This window comes from Struthio camelus, chromosome 2, assembly GCF_040807025.1.
Source record: "Struthio camelus isolate bStrCam1 chromosome 2, bStrCam1.hap1, whole genome shotgun sequence".
NCBI classification, from domain to species: Eukaryota; Metazoa; Chordata; class Aves; order Struthioniformes; family Struthionidae; genus Struthio; species Struthio camelus.
Genome location: NC_090943.1, coordinates 23,260,795 through 23,275,287, shown reverse-complemented (window position 1 = coordinate 23,275,287; position 14,493 = coordinate 23,260,795). Strand labels below are relative to the sequence as shown.

The window sequence follows — 14,493 nt, the reverse complement described above, 5'->3', positions numbered from 1 at the left end:
CATTTTAAGGTCTAATATTTATGTATTATGTGGTATGTCATAGGTATTCTTTGCTTCTGTCATCTGCTTCTGTCAGAAAAATATGAACAGTAATTAGAGGGTTAAATTCTTGCTCAACAGGCATATTTTTGGATTTATGCTTTTGTAACAGAGCTCAGATTCTAGCTCAGTACTTTGCAGTTAAGGGAAGCTCTGCATGACAGAACTTGAGCGTCTGAGAGAAACGTGGCTTGTCACACACATATATGACAAAAATGAGACACCGTACAGCTATTCCAGTTTTGCAAGGACCTTGCGTTTTCCAGCTGTTTACCCTTGAGATATAAAATGGCAATTTGGCATAGGCTAACAACACAGTGTGATGTGAGCATCTGCGTAAAAGGCTGCACATATGGAGCATGCCCAGTGATACAAAAGCCGCTTACCCCCACCCCCATCCAATCTAGGAAGAGATGAAATGAACTTTGCACTTGCAAATGTCACTGAATATATTTCACACAGGATTTTAAAAGGTTCTCTTATAAGCACTATTTTTAACAGCCAAGCCCGCCCCCCAAAACAACAAGGAAAAAGCCCGAGGTATTTTTTTTTTGTCATCGATCTCAGTCTGTTATCAATTGAAGCATCTCTCACAACATTTACCTGAAGTCTGGCTTATTTTATCTTTTCGTTATTCAAGTTGAGGGTCTTTTTTTATTTTTTGGTGCTGAGTGTTTTTTTATTCTTTTTTTTACTGGCATGAGAAAATTTGAGAATTTAATTGCACTAGAATACTTGGAAACAGTGAGGCTGGGAGCTTGAAAGGCAGAGGGAAGAGAAGGAAGGCTCTCGCAGCAGAGCATGGATAGGAAAGGAGCAGTGATTCTGCGGTGCTCAGCGTGCACATGTTTTATGAGATCAGTGCCGGGCGCTGCAGCTGCGGACAATAACTGAGCTGTCTGGCTAATGAAGGCCACCTGGATCAGGCTTCTGAAAAGAGCCAAAGGAGGACGTCTGAAGAATTCTGATATCTGTGTAAGCTCTGTTTTTGTTATTGGCATATGTTATATATGTTACAGAGAGAGGGAGAGGAAAACACGGTAAGGAGAGGACAGTTGTTTTCATTCTGATTGAATTAGCAGAAGTCTGTTTTGTATGCAGGGAGATGCAGAGAGAAATCAGAGCTGTCATTGTTTATAGAGCTGTTCTGGCATTGTGACTAGTTCCATTGTGGCGATACACGGACGCGTGTTGAGTCCAGACAGATTTTATTAGTTGGAAGTTGATTTGTGATCATTTACATGTTTTGCTGAGGGGCAGAGATGGATTTGAGCCATTTTCAGTTCTGATGGGGAAAGTATGTCAGGTAAAGATATTGCCCTGAAATGAAAATGGGTAGCACAGGTTAAAGCTCTTAGCTGTAATATTGTGCAAGGGTAATTATTGATAAAAAAAAATTTGCATTTTTAAAATAAAATTTGTTTCCTCCTTCATACCATCATTGTTTAGAGTTTTAATTTTATGGAGCCATCCTTGAAGCTGCTGTGTGTCCTTCAGCCCTGCACTGCACCACTGCTGTAACTCTACAGAGTAGCTGGCTCTGCTTACTAAAAAGCATGCAAATAAGAACATGGGAATAGTGCAGGAAATAAAACACTGGGTAAGACACCTGCACTTTTGGAAGGTCTCCAGAGGAAAACATTTACTTTTTTTAGCCATTTAATTTTTCTAAGTGATTTCCTCTTCTGTGCAATTATTCTCTCTTCAGAGATGTAGAAGTAAGAGAAAAAGCAAGGTGCATAAACACTTCTACTTTTTTTTTTTTTTGAACACTGAAACAACTTGTAACATTATTTTTCCTTTCCTTGTGCAGGGTTCGGCGGATTCCTACACCAGCCGTCCATCCGATTCAGATGTATCTCTGGAAGAGGACAGGGAAGCAGTGCGGAGAGAGGCAGAGCGACAGGCCCAGGCACAGTTGGAAAAAGCAAAGGTAAGGTGTTTTTTCACATCAGATATTCATTAAATATTTTGTTTTGAAGGATTGCCATCTCATCTGTTACCAGTACAAATGACTTTTGTTGTGTTAACGTGTTGCGTAAGACTTATTATAAAGATTTTCCAGACAACAACAGAAAAGATTTTTTCCAGAAAAAAAATCAGTTAAAATCAGAACTTTCTGTTAAAGGCACTATCTTAGCTTGCATATTTTAAAATAAGTTTATTTAAGTGTACTTCCTTTTTTTTTTCAAGTTGAATAAAGCCATGTATTTGCAGTATATAGGGTCAAAGGTTTGGGTTCTTATTGAATATGTTAGTGGAAGTTTGCCTAAGCATGATTTGGATGCCTATGACACTTAAAACTAGACCTCAAACATCCTGTTCATCTCCCTTAAATGAAGGATTGGTCCCTATAAGTCCTATGTATATAAATACAGAGAGTCTACTGCAAAGATCCATTTTTTCCTGAAGACTTCACTGGCTTTCTTTATAGTTTGAATGTTAAACTGTGAATATTATGAGCTAGGACTTGTTAAGATTTCTCCTTCTAACTCTGGACAGATAGTGATGGATTAATATGGAAAGGCTAAATGAGCTCCAGATCCTGGTTGTGTGTTTACATCTTTTCCATGAAACGCGTATAGGACTGTGAGGTTTTTAGCAGTAATACAGCTGAAGGGTATGTGTTTATTTTTCCTTAAGTACTCTTGCACCTGTAAAAACCATGATTATCTTAAATTTTTTCATTCATTTATCACTTCATTCCAGTTTTTATTTCTGTGTGCTGTCTGGTGTAGCACTGTTCTCTAAGGTCTGTTTTTCAGTTTCATTTTTTACATTTCAATATTGAAATACACTGTTGAGGCATCTCCTCAGATCTCCCTTTTTTCCTTCCCGTGATCTCCGTGTTTCTCACTTTCTCTCCTGTTCCCCTCCTCCATTTTGGCTTGTTTTTTTATTTCCCTATCTCTGGTCCATCTCACATTCTGTTTCCTTTTCCGCTGCCAGCTTTGCCTCTGCCCGTTTACGCCACCCTCTGTTACAAGGGTTGCTCATAAATTCAGGAGTTCAGACTATTGAGATATTAACCTGATTACGGGGAGAGGGCCAGCTCCATAAATAATACAGTAGTATAATGCACAAACAGCCAGTTTCTTTAGGCCAGAATACTTAAACAGGGAAGCCAAAGATATTTTTTGGAAAGTGTAATAGTTAACAGATATTTAATAAGAGCTCCTAAAGCAGGTTTTTAATGAGCTGCTGGAACGTGCCAGCCACAGGAAACGCTGAACGTCTCTTTGAAGTCTAGACCTACTGTCTTGGGATCAGCGTAGCCGAAGCGCCGCAGCAGCAGACCATTTCTTCCCCGCCACCTCGTATCTGAGAGTTATTGCTGATCGTAATCAGGAGTTTCAGTTTGGTCAGGGTCTCTTTTGTTAGTTCAAGATCTCTCTGCTCTTAGGAGAGAAGATAAAATTCTGCAGTTCAAATAATACTGAGTTTCAGAGTAGTCTTTATCAGTAAAATAAACGGCCTTTTAAAGAAGGGTTGAAGTAATAATATCTTGCAGACTAATAAGGGTAGCACTGTAACACTTAACTGTTGAACTGATGCACCTCGTAGTGATGAGCACATCTATGCGAGTGTTGCTATGGGAATTTGGCTTACTGATGCTGGCTTGACTGCAGGGACAGCCCTTATGTAATATTCATGACCTCTAGCACAGCTGCCATTGTAGTTTATAGAGATTTACTAGCAGACCCTGACTTTTAAAAACGGTATTTCTATGTATCTATCTATCAAAGCAATGTCTTCACTCCAGCTGGCATATGATACAGTCTCTAGGTCTGACACCGTCTGAGACTATAAGACAACTTGTGAACAGTCAAAATAGTAAAAGCATTGCCAAAATCAACCTGTTACAACAATGGGTAATTTCAGTCGTATAGAAAACACAAAATCAATTATTTAAATCACTTGGGCTTTAACACAGATTAAAGCTGGAACTACGTAAGCAGCTTTGTTTCTTGAACCAAAGGGGTTGAAACAATTCTGGGTTGCATTGTATAGAGATGATTTCACGTAGTGGGTAATATTTAAATTAATGCTGTTAATTAAAACATTATACATATTTGTGGCTTGCATTTTAAATAGGTGGTTTAAGAGGCACAAATTGAATCTAACTCAGCATATCCGAAATATTATAAGGTATATTTTCCTGCCTCCGTTTGTCATTCGGTTCCTCACCTCCCTGAAACACAGTAAAACTGATGAAATAGCATGGGCAGAAGTTACTGTTTCACTCCTGTCTGCAAGCAGCAGGTTTTGTTGCCTGCTCTACATGGCTGCTTCGCCTGCGCCTGGTGAGCCATCAGCCAGAGCCAAGTGACGCAGCTGCTTTAACTTTTTGCCTTTTAATATTATGAGTGGAAATGTTGATCCTAAATAAAGTCATTATAATTCTATTTGTCACAGGAATTAGCAAAGGATGACATGCATGAATAATGCAGAGGTTGAGGGGAAAATGATAGTGAATTAAGAGTAGATTTAAAAAAAAAAAAGTTCAACTGTCATGCAGTAATGAAAACAATTTAATGACATCCATTTTCCTTCCTTACAGTTAGGAAAAACACCTTGAATTACCCAGAAAAATATATTAATAAAGCACACACAGGCTAATGGTTAGAAGAGTTGGATTTTAAGATGGATTTGTGTGGATTTTATATGTCCATATACCATGAAGCCAGAATAGGCATGTCTGATCAGTATCAGGTCTGTGCAGCATCACATTTTAAAAAAAAAAATCAAGAGACTATGAGAAAGTGTGAGTGCTTGCCGCTCTTGGGGAAAAGCGATGGGTAGATTTTGCTGACTCACTGAGGCATGTGACTCTCCAGTGACTTGCTTGTGAGGGAGGTGGGGCCGCAGGAGCAGAACCCGCGGTGTCCGGGGACAGAAACGGGGAGGTAGCGGGTCGGGGTGCCTGCGGGCAAGCCGCTAGTCCCAGGGGAAACGGCTCCTCAGACGAAGCTGTTAGGCTTGAAGCGCAGGTAAAACGTTCTGGTCTAGAACATGTGAACACTGCGGATGCAAAAAAAAAAAAAAAAGTGTGTGGATTTTTTTGTTTTTTTGTTTTTAAGCCCTTCAAGGCAAAACCCTGCTGGGAATGCTCCTGAGGACACCTCTGGGTGAAGGAGGACCTGCGCTGTGGCTGAGTAGGGAGCTCTCAGAGCGCTCAACTCGAAGCAATTCTTCTCATCTTTTTTTGAAATAATCTTTTATGGAAGTATGACGTTATAAAGCTTACGTGTTCAGAAGCGCAGAATAAATAAGGCTAATGACCCTTACATTTTGTTGCTTTTAGCGTTCATATTTCTATAGCAACAACAGATTTTAAACTCTTTAGTTGTGAAGGACAAGCACTCAAAAATGAATTATAGTAAGTAAAGAGGTTCTTTGTCCAGTCCTTGCTAGTATTTGACTAATTATCTCCTAAAATATTGTAGGAGGTGAGAAGGATGAGATCAAAAACTGTGAGGTACAAATATTGGTGAGACCCTACAACTCAGTATAGATGAACTAAAGTTTATACATAAGAAAACAGGAACTTTAGTAATGATTTTTGGTCCTCTTCAGAGCCAGTGAAATCAACTCAAATAGCTTACTAATTTATTTTTCCTCAGGCACATCAAATTCTCCTTCCCTGGAGATATTCAAAATCCGCCTGGACGCAGTCCTGGGCAACGTGCTCCAGATGACCCTGCTCAAGCAGGGGGGTTGGACTAGAGGATCTTCAGAGGTCTCTTCCAACCTCAGCTGTTCCGTGATTCTGTGAAGTGTTCATGAAGCAGGTTTTGATTGAAGTGCCATTATTCGGGTGGTATATAAACCTCTTTCTCCTCTTCAATAAGTAGTTTAAATAATTTTTTTTATATATATTTTGCGGGGTTTTTTTTTCCCCTTCCATGACTCTAGGGCTCCTTAGGCAGAGGCAGTTTTTGAAGGAGTTCTATTGACTAGATCACAACACACAGCAGTCTCGCATATGTTCAGCATTTTAGCAAATGCAATAATCCGTTTCAATTATTTCTAATACATAGATGCCAAATACCAGTTAATCCAACTTCTGGTTCTCAAAGTCAAACCATGGCTTTTCAGAAGTCAATATCTGTGTCCATAATAGGAAAACTCAGTTCCTCTCAGGTGCACTTTGCTTGCAGACAAGCTAATACTCTGCTGCTGACACCATTTTAGGAGGTGTTAAAATTTGAAATATCTATAGTCCTCAGTTAACACTTAATTTTGATCATTTTTTACACTAAGACTGTGAACCACTGAAATTTTGATACCAGGCATCCCTTTGCTGGCAAAAATACAGAGCAATACTATAAGCTGACATATTTTGCTTTCTTGATGTATACTCCAGTAGCGTTGATGGCTTCTAGTGACAGTAATAGTGCAGTGTCTGTTGTATTGCCTCCGTGCCCAGGTTGGGGACGACTGCTTTGAAATATCTAGCAGGCTGGGGTGATGCCTAAATATCCCTGCAAGTAGTATCTGCTGAAGGCATGACAAAGGTTGTCAGATGCAATTGCCCAGCTAAGTGTACCAGGACTAGTTATTTAAGTATTTACTCACTCTCAGGTGGGTTTCACAGCCCCTGAATAACCCCATGGTGTTAGCAGGCAGCAGCAAAGCTAGTTAAGGTCTGTCTACTTAAGCTGCAGTAGCACTTTTTGATGGACCGTAAGTGCCCATCACTAAAACATATCCTTACATTATGTCAGCCTGTTGCATCGTGGAGACTCTTTTCCCTCCCCTCTTAACGTGAGGATATTGGGTACCCAGAGCCATGGCTTGCTCTACTCCCTTGTCCAGCAACATAGGGATAGTGCTTTGTGTCAGCTATTGTATATGATAACAATATTATTGATTTCTTCTCATTTGCCCTTTTGCTTTAGAATACTTCCATTGCATGTTATCATTTAGATATCTAATGTTCCAGATCAGAATTACTGGGGTTATATAGGAGCTGGCACAGTAGTCTAGCTGGAAATAAATGTGCTGGTTCAAAAGTATAGTTGCAAATCGGGTTGTTGCTTAGCTGGAGGCAAGTTCTGCATTGCTAGTTTATGACAAGTCTCTCGATCTGCTAGGATCAAGTTGCAGTTACCTTTTCTTCAATTTCTTCATTCATTTCTGCTGCTTCTTCTTAGGACTGTGACACTGTGGCATAAGGTGGTTCCCTTTATACTGCTGTCTGTGGCCTATAGTTTTCTTTCTGTTTATATTCATGATCTACTTTTTCTTCAACTTCAGCATCTCTATTTGTTTTACACTAGCGGCGGTCATGTTTATTATTTTCCTGAACAGTTTAGTTGCTCTCGCTGTTTGGCTGCATTCTTCTAGGTTTAGCTTGATTTCTTCCAGCTGTTTCTAACATAACCTGGAATCAAATGCTCCAGAAATAGTACTGTCTCTAATTAAGAAACCGTTGTCATCTCCCATTCATACTGTGATTACTAGAGTGATCATCGCTGTTTTCTTTCCTCTTCTGCTTCTTGAGTATGAGCGAAAAAAGAAAGCAGGGATGTTAACGCAGCCTAAATTTAGATGTCTTACTTTAGATAGATCCTAATTTCTCTAAATAATCAGTGGAAAGAGATAAATTATCTCTAAGGGTAATACAGAGGAGCAATCCTGAGGAAAAGCATAGCTCTTCTGCCTGCTCTTCAGGTGCTGCTTTCACATACTCACTTCCTTGACAAGTTGTCTTCATTCTGACTGTTTCTGGGTGGTTAAATTCTCGTACAAAGGGCCGTAACACAAATGATACTTTCTGCTCGTGAAACTAAATGAGGTCTCTTCTTAAATCCTCACCCAGGCTTTTTCTTCCTACCACCTCTGCTTCTCTCTTGGGTCCTGCAGCAGACACCATCCATTAACGCTCAGCTTCTTCTGCATGGCTGCAGCCACCATGATTAGGCCAGAGGTTCCCAAGGAGTGATGCACCTCTTGCTACCAGATCAGACATGGTGGTGGTGATGTGCTGCCTCCTGTGTGTGGACACGGAGCTGCAGAGTAAGTGCATTCAAACAGGACCTTGCTGCAGCTCAAGTGACAGCCACCAGTGGGTATGGGTGTTGGGTGGGTGCTTGTGTGGGGGCTGCGGGTGGTTGAGGAGGCATATCGGAATTGTAGGAGAGGATGAGAAGTGGATCTGGGGATGTTCTCTGTGATTAGTGGGGAATGAGGGTGTTTGGATCATGGGAAAAGAGGAATTAAGATACACTTCTGCATGGTGTTCTAGCTGGCTCTGAGCTAGATACTGCAGCTGATGTCATTGGTAGGAGCTGCCAGTGGCTCTAAGCAAAGTAATGAGGCAGACCCTTTATGTCTAAACTGGAAATCTCCAAACTTAACGTTCTTGAGGTTTACATTAGAGACTGATTCCCTTTTCCTACCATCTGAGACAATATATTGCAATCCAGAACTTAGTTTTTCTCAACAGCTGGTCCAGTTACCTGAGCGTCATTGTTTTTTTTCAAGCAGTTAACATATGTTTTTTTACTTTAAAGAAAATATTGATTCTAAATATAGCATAATAGTATAATATATGACTCTAAAATAGGTAAGCACTTAGAGGGGAAAGTAGGATTTCAGGACACGGTGGCCACTTTCACTTTAAGGTGACTACAAATGTTTTATATACCTGCAAATGCTGAACTTCTTACATTCGTCATATCTATTTTGGGGATTATTTAAGTAAATTTATCTCTTGTACTCTAAGTGACTGATGTATATGTAGCGTTTAGGTTCCCGTTTAATATAGACTCTGTCTGTAGATTTTGTTGACTTTTATTTTAGAAAAAAAAAAAAAGGGAGAGGTTAATATTTATTTTTTTTAAGTTGAACACGTACATGTAAAATGTTTTTGAGGTAGGCATTATTGATGCAGACTCAAAGAAGCATTAGGGCCCTTAATTCTTCTTGAGTTCAGTGAAGCTGAGACTTTTAAATGTCTGCAGGTCTGGACCTATGTGTTTAGATCTATGTATGTGTACATATATATGCATGCATATATATGCACATGCCTGCACATGTATGCATGCATATATGTATGCATGCAAATATATGTGTATATATTTGTGTATAAACATGCATGTATTGGATAAATATCTCTTGAAACTTGAACAGGACATCTGTGTTCTAAATTTCATAATTTCCAACTGTAAAGTGCTTATTTTGTGCGCAGGGAGAAATGTTGTACTAAAGGGTAGACCTCTGAGGAAGCAGAAATGTTTTATCGGAGAGAAAAGTTATCCTGTGATCGGAGCTGGTAATAGACTGTGGTGGAGTTTTTGGAAGCGATAATCAAGGTGGAGAAAGGGCTTTAGTGAATCCACAGCGGACGACAGTGCAGAGATGCTTGTGACCCACGTGGCATGGTGCAGTGGCTTGGAGAGAGCCAAAAACATTGACTTTTGGGACAGCAAAAGCATTATGCTAGGCCATTGTTGCACCGAAGGCTGTTTTGCAGCCAGTTCAGGAGCTAACCTGATTTCTCTTAAATCAGACACCTGACTGATGGCGTGCTGTTATACAGTGTAGGAAGGCATTTGTCATCTGCAGTGAAAACCCCCAGACACGCTTCTTTTGTCCTTGGCAAAGATCTGTAGAGTCTGATTCCTGTCTTTTCTCATTTTCTTGTCCCTTTTTCTCCTTCCCTCCCTAACCTACCTTCTCAAAAAATGTGAAGGAAGTGAAAAGGGAAAAATGGGTATCTTTAGTTTTGATTTTACTCTTAACCAGAATGAAAAATAATGGAAGCTTCAAAAATAAGGTTTTTTTTCATAATTAAAACTCGACTTATATCGTTATACTCAAGATGTCAGTGAGTTCTCACGGTAGGTAACAGTAGAATGCTTCAGTACGAAATTAGACAGACATCAGGTGCCAATTCAGAAGCAGTTCTTTTGGAAACATTAATTACATAAACTAATCATTGGGTGAATAAAATGTCATAAAAATCAGTAGGAGCCAAGAAAACCTGTGATATCTGGGAGGAAGATACTGTGTATTCTCTGGTTAGGAACGCTTTAAGTGCAAAACTCAGCTTGAGCTATGAGCAGTGACTGGTTTCTGCATAATTCATAGCATGAAGGTAATTCGTTAAAAATATTTAAAGGTTCAGAGAGGTTGCCATCCAGCCTCTCTGGTGGTTTTCCTAATGTGTCTTCATCTATATTCTGTGTAAAACCAATGCACAGCCTAGAGCAAAAACCATGGCTTTAACTTCCACTAGCGTTCAGCTGTGGAGTCTATAGAAACCTCAGAGCACCTTCTTTGTGTGTTTAGCCTCCACTCCTGACATGACATTTTCCTCCAAAAACCTCATATTCATGTGATTTGTATTCTTAAGTCCGACAGGATAGAGAATAATCAATGCATAAACCCACTAGTTTATGCCTGTAGTATCAATCCCAAGGTAAAATTTCTATGCTAAGTGAGACATGCAATCTCTTATTTATCAGCTGAAACTTACTTTTTGGGCTGCAACAAAATACTGAAGATTAAACTGACCTTTATCTTTTGTAAAAGTAAGGATAGCCATCCCTGAACTCTGGTAATGTAAAACTTACCAATGAGTTTTAGTCGTATGATTTTATAACTGCCTAATTTTACTTTTACTTGATTGAACAAGTTCCACTTTAACAGCAAGCAAGTTTTTACTGGATCTGACCTGAAATCTTAACAGATAAGGGTTAGATTCTCTAGCTTTAACTGAGGTGGTACCCACTGAAATATTACTTGTTACACAGCGTTTTTCTTTAAGAACCCATTTTCTCCTTGCTAAATAGTCGAAGAAAATGGTGGTGTTTTTATCTAAATCCAGTTTTATTAATAGCAACACATATGCAAACTCTAGCTAAAGTTTTAAAAAGTAATATTATATGAAGCAACACAGCCATGCAGAAAAGTGAGATGTTGCTGATAGAGCTGGAGGGAATCCAAAGATCTCCAGCTGTACTCTACCTAGTCTCCCTATTAATTATTCCCTGTCCAAATTAAGGTAATTTTAGTATACTGTAATTTTTATATTACCTTTTTATTCCTTTGGTTGCCTCCAAAAATTGGCATTAAAATGTGAATTTCTCATTTGTTTATTAATCTTAAAAGTGAGACTATCTTCTTATTTTTGCAGTTGAAATGTTTAGTGGAATAAAATTTTCTCAGCTTACTATTTCAAATTTGTCTTTCTTTGCTAACAGTTTAGCCCGTTTTGTCTCATGAGGTCAGACTTTTTTTCTTTCTTCTCTTTGGAAAGGTATGAGAGTATCTTGATGGTAAATTAAAATAGTTAAGATAAATACATGACTAAAATACATACCAACAAGACTGTCATTTATTCTCATGTTGAGAATTTTATTGGATTGATATGTGTCTTCAGGATGATGTGATGAGTTTATTATTTGGAGTCCAAAGTCCAATTTTAAAGCTTCTGCTGTGTTTTCAGAATGTGGGGCTGAGGTGGGTTGGACACGTATGGAAAGCAGGCAGGCTTCCTGTGGCTTGGGGGTTTTATTGTGCAATTGTGATTTTTTTCAAGCTGTCCTTTTTTCAGTGACTGCAGGAAAAGTGAAGGGAGAAATATCTTGAAAGGTAAGATGAAGGATTGAACTGTAGCTGCTTTGATTATTTTGACTAGAGATGTCAGAACGCTGAACTGAAAGAGAGGATTCCCTTGCTGGTTTTTGATTCTATCCATTCTGCCAATTATTTGAAAAATTAGTTGTAAAAAGTTGTTGGGTTTTAATATTGCACTTAGGATAAAATAGGTGAACACAAAGCACCTGGGGTTACTATAACTCCTTATCACCTCTACCTGTCACAAAAGAAAGATTTCCTGACCACTGTAAAAATGAGGCGAGATGCTGGGTATCTGCCATCCTGAGTCAAATGTACACATTGCTTTTAATAATAAGCAGTAATAAATGGCAGTATTTGGAAATGCACATATTACTGAGCTATTGTAATATTCAAATTGTAATTGAAAATATAATTCCCAGAGGAACTGTAGTAAAGAAACATATTATATTTATCACAGATCTTTCATTATTTTGACTCTCTACTCACTTTTTGCAGCAAGTCCAATGACTCATTCACAAAAGAGCATACTTTCATGTTTTCTTCCCATGGTGTTTTCTAATAGTTTAATCCAGCTGAGACATAATACAGGGCCATTGTAGAACTGTTCTACTGTATGTTTATTATTTGCTGTCTTTCTAGCAGGCCCGGTGTGTTAAATGGCCTAGACTTGAATTTGTGTGGCTGCTGCTGGTCTGGTGGTTAGCTGATCATGGGGCTTCCTTCTCTCTTTGAGCCTCTCCTAGCTCTCAAACTGTCAACTGCAGACATAAGGAAATGTTCTTAGGTTCCCTAATAGCAATGCGTGGAAGAGGTGTGTTTCCACCTGCCTATCCCAGCTTTGCTGCAAGGGATGTGGGGCCTCAGACGGCTCTAACAGCCCGTGGTGGAGTTCAGCACTTCTTCCTCCTGAGGATAAAGCCATAGAGCCATGACTTTGTAGATGTGCTACATATGCATGAACTCAAATGAAACTGCAAGTCTTATTTATTCCTGGGAAAGAGTCTTCCCACCTACTTTTTAGTTTCTTCTGAACGTAAATCACAAGATTAAATAATCTAGTATGTAACTTTTTTCCCTGCTTTTTGCCTTGCAGAGCAATAGCTCATCTTCACTTAGGCTCAGTGCTGGGTAAAATTTTCAAGGCAAATTCTCAAATGAAAAACTTTTCTTAAAAGCCCATGATTGAGTTGCAGGCCTGAGGACAGAAGGAAATAGGAAGGGCAAACAGGGCAAAATAATTTTGCAGAGAAACAGGCATAATGTATATTGATGCACACAACCTTATTCTGTGATTAAGTTTGAAGAACTGGTGGGGAGGAGGAAATAAATGGAATTGAATGTCAACATTTTTGACCAGTGTCCAGATTTGGAAGACTTAATTTTATTTTGTATTTCTAAGCCTTGGCCTTAGAAATCTTCCGCACCTTTATTTTTCTGCATCTCTTTGAATATGTGGTTATATGACAGTGGCTTTGGTTCCAAAGCGTTGTTAGAAATTTCCATCCTCAGTTGCTTACTTCATTTATTTATGTAGAGTTTTGTCTAAGCCAGGTAGGTGAATGGCGTTGATAGCTTGTGCTAGAAGTAGTCATATGCTGTGACATGGGAAGGTGGATGGAGTCTGAGAGCTTTCATACCATGAGACTGAAAAAGTAAGCGCATCTTTTCAACAGAGAAATCCTGTGACTCCTCCTGTCTGAGGTGAGATCGATCAGCACTACTGTTCATTATTCATCAGTCCCAAGCAAATTTGATTGCTTTTCGGGGCTTCTCTTCAGCAGCTATCTGCTGTGAACGTAGCATCATACCTTAACACTGTTGTTACTTAATCCCAAGAAAAGCAGCAAGACGTAAATGGACTAATAATGTTGTAATGCAGCAGAAGTTTCCTTGCCCCACAGTTACATTGACACTAGAGCATCTGTACCTGGACTAACATGCGTGCTGCAGTATCCGATTTGCTCTATCGGCAATCGAGAGGATCTTATTTTATCTTAAAAATTATATGCTTCAGTATTGCTTCCTGAAGGCCCTTGATGTTACAGATAGGAAATTTTGTGTGGTCGAATCTCGTGGATAGTTCTGCCCCCATAGTCAGAAGTAAACCTTAAGCTTCAGTGGGTGCTGTAGGTTAATGTCAGTGTTCCTGAGCTGCGTGCTGTCTGCAGGACTGTTGTGCGCTCAGATAGGAACCAAGGCAAGCGTAATTCAACAGCTGGAGCATATAATATTCATAGGCATGATTTCTTTGCGATGACATGAAAGATGCATTTGATACTTTTCTGTATCTTGCTCATCTTTGGGTTCTTGGAGTTATGATCATTAATTCTAGGCCCAGTGAATATCTGTGCCTGTACATGGCTTCCCAGAGATTCTCCCTGTGTGTTTTAATACCGATCTGAAGCTCTCACTGCAGTGGTCTTTTGTCAGAAGAAAACACTAGATGTAATGCACCGTGTCTGTTAAAGCAAACTGTTTTATGGCAGCCTGGAATTACAGAGATGAAAGGCGACTAAATATGCCATAATTATATCTTATTCCCAGGTGTTTGAGTGAAACTAAAATTCATCGTAATGTGTATTAATAATATAAATTTTATTTATTACTTCTCAAAAAGCAATAGGCAAATAATTTGAAGTACTAAATGCATTACCAATATTGTCATGTTTCTTGCACACGTATAGAAAACAAAATAACTTAAAATCCTAAGTCAGTCTCTTTGAGATATTGTGTAAAGCACATTGTTGTTTCATGAGGGAGAACATTTAGATGCTCAAACAGAGTGACTGTATTGCTGTGATGTTATTGTCCATTTATCTTCTGTTTATCTATCCATATAACCGTAGCATCAACGTCTAGACA

At 39.1% G+C, this 14,493-nt stretch overlaps 1 protein-coding gene across 6 annotated transcripts in view; it reads left to right on the top strand.

Annotated features, from left to right (window-relative positions):
* Nucleotides 1-14,493, top strand: part of CACNB2 (calcium voltage-gated channel auxiliary subunit beta 2) — a 265,965-nt gene that overhangs the window by 166,800 nt on the left and 84,672 nt on the right. For 3 of the 6 annotated variants that reach the window (XM_068934622.1, XM_068934621.1, XM_009673671.2), the window contains one exon: nt 1,853-1,972. In XM_068934622.1, the coding sequence (XP_068790723.1) occupies nt 1,853-1,972 (120 nt within the window). Of the gene's footprint in view, nt 1-465; nt 1,015-1,234; nt 1,346-1,852; nt 1,973-14,493 lie in introns of those variants that run through there. The other 3 variants (XM_009673673.2, XM_009673670.2, XM_009673672.2) reach the window with 3 other exon arrangements.